Raw genomic sequence first — 6000 nt, 5'->3', positions numbered from 1 at the left:
CGCCGCCGCCGCCGCCGCCGCCGCCGCGGCCCCCGCGCCCGCCCCGCGCCGCCTGAAGGCCGCCCGCCAGGCCCGCCCGCCCGCCGCCGCCGCCGCCGCCGCCGCGGCCTGCCCGGGCCCGCCCCGACCCGACCCGACCCGCCCCGACCCGACCCGACCCGACGGGAGCGCCGCCGCCGCCGCCGCCGCCGCCGCCCCGCCGCCCCCCGGCCCGAGCCGCGGCCACTGCCCCGCGCGCCGTGTGCCCGTGCGTCCGTCCGTCCGTCCGTCCGTGCGCCGCGCGGCGGGGGCTCGGGGCGCGGCGGGGGCGGGGCCGCGGCGGGGCGGGCGGGCGCGCGGGCCCGCGGGGCGGCGCGTGGATGGATCCGCGCGTGGCCTGGATCCAGCCCGAGCAGAAGGGGCCGGCCAATGCCCTGTGGATGCAGATCTGGGAGACGTCGCAGGGCGTGGGCCGCGGCGGCTCGGGCTTCGCGTCCTACTTCTGCCTCAACTCGCCCGCGCTGGACACGGCGGCCGCGGCGGGGGCGGGGGCGGGGGCGGCGGCGGGGCTGGGCGGCGGCGGCGGCGGCGGCGGTGGTGGCCTGGCTGGGCCCGCGCTCCCCGCCGCGTCGCCCCCGCCGCCCGCGCCCGGCCCCGCCGCGCTGCCCCCCGCGCTGCTGACGGCGCTCGGGCCCGCGGCCGAGGGCGCCCGGCGCCTGCACAAGTCGCCGTCGCTGTCGTCGTCGTCGTCGTCCTCGTCCAACGCCGAGTCGGGCACCGAGAGCCCCGGCTGCTCGTCGTCGTCCTCCAGCAGCGCCTCGCTCGGCCGGGCGGGCGGCGGCGGCGGGGGCGGGGGCGGCGGGGGCGGCCGCGGCGGCGCCTTCTTCCACTTCGCCGACGGCCCCCCGAGCGCCCCCGGCGCGGCCAACGGGCACCCCGGGCCCCGCGGCCCCGCGCCCGCCGGCTCCCCGCCGCAGCACCAGTTCCACCCGGGCCGCCGGAAACGCGAGAACAAGGCCAGCACCTACGGCCTCAACTACCTGCTGTCGGGCAGCCGCGCGGCCGCGCTGAGCGGAGGGGGCGGCCCCGGGCCCCAGGCGCCGCGGCCCGGCACGCCGTGGAAGAGCCGCGCCTACAGCCCGGGCATCCAGGGGTGAGTGGGGGCCCCGCCGGGAGGCTGCGCGCCGGGAGCCGGAAGGTGGCCGAATCGTTGACTCGTGCTCCCCGAGAGCGCCTTTCGGGAAAGGATTCCTGGTGCTTTTTCTTGGGTTTGGTTTTTTTGGGTTTTGTTTTTTTTGTTTGTTTGTTTTTCCGGTACTGATACAATGTAACCAACAGGGAGTTTAGAAGTAATTTTTTTTTATTTTTTTATTTTTTTGGATGACGGCTTGTGCGTTGGCATTTAATTTTAGGCAGACATTTACGTAAAAAGCATCTTTTGCAGTCTTTGAAAAAAGCGTTAAATAGCACCCGGAAGAAAATAAAAACGTTTGCAGCACGTATTCTTCGGAAGATGCCACCCATGTTCTAAATCTTTGCATGTCAGTTTACAGGGGTTTACAAATCCGATTTAGCTTTAGTGCAATTACAAATGACAAGGACGGTTTGAGAAAGAAAACCAAAAACCTCAGGCTGGGGGGGGGGGCCGGAGTGTGAGTTGAGGCAGTTCCAGGTGAGGCTGCGCAGGTGGGAATGCCACTTACCGAGCCCTTTTGCTGCCCTTTTCTCAGCACCTGCACACAAAGCACTTGTACATAGGTTTTGTGTATTTCGAGACTGAAATCATGAACTTTCATCGCAAGTTGCATGCTCTTTGAAGAACTATGTAAGGATTTTCCAGGATTTTTTAGGGTTTTTACAAACACTAAGTTCTATAAATCTGGCAATTGCTACATATTGAAGTTACTTCTTAAAGTAACTTTGTTTTCTTCTAAAACGTTCATTCAAGTTGGAAGATACTTAAGTTGGTACTTTTTTAAAGCATGTGAGATATACCCTCAGAGCTCATGTCCTACAATTTGTTTCACCTGGTTTGAGTTAGAAGTGTTACTTTCTCTAAGTTCCCTGAAGCCCCCAGCTTGCATTTCAGTCCCAAGTGGGAGCCATTCTCCTCCCGCCTCTCTCTCTCTCCAGTCCTTACTTGTCAAACTGTCCAAGAAGAGGTGTTGGGGGAACTGATTCCTTGATGTATAGCATTCATACCTGAGTTCCTTGGTTTGGTGGTGGTTGGGGGGTGGTGGTGCAGGTTTCCAGCTGATCATGTCACCAGAACTGACTGTGTCTTGGCACTAGGAAAAGAAGACATGTGGTCTTCACTTGAAGAGCATTTCGGGGGTCCAGACAGTTCCAAGTCTTGTTTCTTCCATGAGCTACTAGGCAGTGGCAGCATCATGCCCTTCCACAAAAAATTCAGGCCCTGGAAGAAGCTGTTTCCTTGCCCCTGGGCTTCTAGTAAGCTTCAATATGTACGTGGCTGTTGCTCTTCTCTTCTTCTCTTCTCTTCTCTTCTCTTCTCTTCTCTTCTCTTCTCTTCTCTTCTCTTCTCTTCTCTTCTCTTCTCTTCTCTTCTCTTCTCTTCTCTTTTTTTTAGTAGAGAAAACACGAGTGGCCGGGCTGGGGTAAGGCAGAGGGGGAGAGAGAGAGAAGCAGCCTCCTGGGGCTTGATCCCAGCACCCTAGGATTTTGACCTGAGCCCAAGGCAGAAGCTTAACTGAATGAACCACCCAGGAGCCCCTGTTGTTTTTATTAGTAAACAAGCCCACCATGTACCACTTTCTTTGCTAGGATCTGAGGCACTGGTTGGCCTGGAAGAGGCGAGTTTCTTGATCCTGACTCTGAACCCTGCCCCTGTCCAGCACACACTAGCACGGTCTGTCCTGTGCAGGTGTGCCGACCTTCGCTCCTCCTTGTCTGTCTTTCATCAGATCCTCCGTACCTTCTCTTTATCCTCGTGCAGGTTTGTCCCCTCTGGTGGAGATTGCTCCAGTGGCCAGAGGTGGTCATCTTACACGCACTGTTGCTGGTCTCTGGGCCTCTCCCAGAACTAGCTGCCAGTGGCATGTTATGGCATGAAAGAGGGCCAGTGAGATAATCTCTTCCATCAGGTTTGGTTAGGTCCGACCCATTTAGAACCCTGTGATGGCACCCCCTGTCCTCTTGAGGTTAAAGACTAAAGCCTGAGACTCTTAGCCTACCTCTAGGGCGCAACTGCCTGGGGGTCTGCTGAGGGGTCCTACCCCGTCAACCCCTGCTGGCCTGTTAGAACTCTTCTCAGAGGCCACGAGGAGGGTTGCAGAGTAGGTTCTGAAGCAGTGGAGGTCCACATTTTAACTTACCTAAGTAGGGGCCCTGCAGTAATGCTCTTGGTATTAATGTTCCTTTTTTCTCCCTCTTTTGCTGCCCACCCTTCTTTCCTGTGTCTGTGGGTGCTGTGTACCGCTCCGGGTCTAGCCACTTATTGCCATCTCCGCCTAGAGGAGGAGCCTGCTAGGATTGCCTGCCGTGTGTCTAGGAGGGTGGGGTGCCTCCTATTGGTTTGCTACTCTGAATGCTACTAGCAGGCCACCGTTTCAGGAGGGACAGAGCAGAGGAATAGTAAGGCAGAGCAGAACTTGAGCAGTTGAGCTGTGTCTGTAGTCAGAGGTGGGAGATGTTTCTCATGATCTTTCCATCGAGGTTCGCTGGGCTTATTATGGCAGCTCATTTTTTGGTATCAAGAAATAGCTTTGTCTAGAACTTGCTCCTGGCCACCAGCTTACTCAGAGTGATGGGAAGACCACCACCGAGTGTCTGTAGTTTAGAAGGGGAAAGAACTGTGATGAGAGAGCCCTTAGCCTGGGCAGGAGAAAGGAAGCTTGTTGATGAGCAGCTGCGCAGATTTACCGTGCAGTCCCAGGACAGGCCATTCTGGAAGGACCGTGTCTGCTGTCCTCAAGAAAGGATAAGCAGTTCCCTGATGCTGTGGGAGGTTGAGTAGCATCAGCCAAAGCCAGTTGGGCATTTGCGTGGTACCCCGTGTAGCAACCTGCAGTGTTTGTTCTTTTCTGGGGTGGAGGACTCTGCCCTTAGAAACGTGACCAGTGGTGTGGCTTCAGGAGGCTGCCAGCCATCTCATCCTTGGCTGAGGTGAACGAAAAACAAGTGGAGGAGAGCAGGGATCAGGATGGGAACCCTCAAAGCAGTGAAGGTGAAGTGCTTGCTTTGGAGCCGCTCTAGTGCTGGTTCTATATTTTGGTTGGACACTCAAACTTTTGTTTTGGGAGCCGTGTGAAATGTGCTCTGTACCTGGGCTTAGAGACTTAGAGACGCGGGCAGGTGCAGACTGGCTCCTGGGCCCTGTGCGTCCCAACCTCTGGCCCCTGACGCTTTCACAGGCCCTCAACTCCACCACCCTGGCCCAGCAGAGTGCTGTTACTCTGTCCTGGTCAGTCCTGGCAGCTTCAGAAACCTCAGCTTCAAGGCAGAAGTCCCAGGTGAGGAAGGGTGGGAGACTGGATCCAGCTACATTGCTGCATCCTTACTAGTGCCCCGTAGAGCCCCGGGAAGAGCATAGTGAGAGAGAGGAGGCCCCCGTGGCCCTGGCCAGGTATCCGAGTGGGCTTTGGCCTTCTGCGGGTTGTCCTCCGGAATGCTGATAGCGTGTAGCAGTCTTGCAGCATCCTTTCTGCAGGTGCCTCAACAGTGTTTTAATTTTTGACATCATTGTACCCTCAAAGAAAATTCAGTTCTTCCTCTGGTGAGAAATGGACATGTGTCTTTCACAGGATGTGGTTAGCCACACCCCTCAGGACCCTAGGTGGTCTTACCCCATGTGGGTGTGTTCTCTTCACTCTGTTCCAAGAGTCGGAGCCTGGAGGAGGAGTGTCCAAGAACACCACCCCCCCTCCCTTCAACCCCCCCCCATGCTTCCAGCCTGACTTGGCCCTTCCTCAAGTACTGTGCCTATGCCTCCCTTCCCCAGCACGTCCTCGTGGGGACCCAGTGGGAGGGCGCAGGTGAAAGCCCGGCAGGGCTCGTGGCAGACTACAGCATCGTCACTCCTGTACAGGCCTCGCTGTGTCTCCCACCTCTGCCTGTAAACATCGTGGGACACACAGGAGAGGTTATTGCGAGACCTGCCTCGTGAGGTAGTGGTGGCACACACAGGGAGTTGATTTCTCAGTGTGCGTCATTTGCGACCCCACGGGCGTGAGATTGTGGATGGAAACAGCAATGACCACACCGTGCACACGTTAGCTGCTGCACTGACCCCATGAAATTAGCTCCTATTTGGAGGTTCCTCCCCCCCTTAATAATAACATTGCTTGTTTCTGCCCAGTCTACCACGGCCTGTCACTGCCAGGTGAAATTGAAAATCTAGTGCAGGATGCTGGTCATGACGAAGTTGGGGAAGGTTGCGCCTAGTCACAGATAAACGTGACCAGGGGCACAGTTAGGACTGCTGACGGGTAAATATGACCAGGGGCACAGTTAGAGCTGCTGACACACTGAAAAGGGGTTGCTGCAGAAGAGGAGGGCAGGATAGATGCTCTGGAACAGGATTGGAATGTTAAACAGGCTGGAGGGGATCCTTGGGGAAAATAGAGACCTCAAATGTTTTTTTTGCAGAAAATGGCCTTGTTAACGCTCATGCTGTGGAAGTCAGAGTAGGGTGGAGTGGACCACATCTTGTTGCTGGGGGCTTGTGATGGAGAAGCAGTAAGCAGGGCTGTTTGCTTCTTAGAAATTGTGATCGAGTGCTGTTGAAAATAATCTTTAAGTGAATGTTTTAAAGTATCAATTTTTCATAACTTTAAGATTTGTTTTTCAGGGTAAAGCCTCAGACTTTAAGGTCACTATTTAATACAGAATTTTTGTCTCCCATTGTCAGTGGAGTCCTGTACCTGCGATGGGAGGAGGCATGATAGTTACCCCAGGAAAATGAGGACTTTTTGTGTGTTAGGGTAGGTCGGTATCGTTTAGGATCTGCTTTTTTAGTTATGGCATGAAAGAGGGCTGTAAACAAAACAAAACAAAACAAAT

The 6000-nt window shown here is 56.3% G+C and overlaps 1 protein-coding gene across 2 annotated transcripts in view; it reads left to right on the top strand.

Annotated features, from left to right (window-relative positions):
• Positions 1–327: 327 nt before the first annotated feature.
• TENT4A (terminal nucleotidyltransferase 4A) overlaps positions 328–6000 on the top strand; it is a 43649-nt gene continuing 37976 nt past the window's right edge. Inside the window, exon 1 of one of the 2 annotated variants that reach the window (XM_077879624.1) lies at positions 328–1132. In XM_077879624.1, the coding sequence (XP_077735750.1) occupies positions 360–1132 (773 nt within the window). In that variant the 5' untranslated portion in view covers positions 328–359. The remainder of the gene's footprint in view (positions 1133–6000) is intronic. The other variant, XM_077879623.1, reaches the window with a different exon arrangement.

Source organism: Canis aureus, chromosome 31, assembly GCF_053574225.1.
Source record: "Canis aureus isolate CA01 chromosome 31, VMU_Caureus_v.1.0, whole genome shotgun sequence".
NCBI lineage: Eukaryota > Metazoa > Chordata > Mammalia > Carnivora > Canidae > Canis > Canis aureus.
The sequence above is the reverse complement of the archived record's forward strand: the minus strand, read 5'-3'. Positions and strand labels throughout refer to the sequence as shown.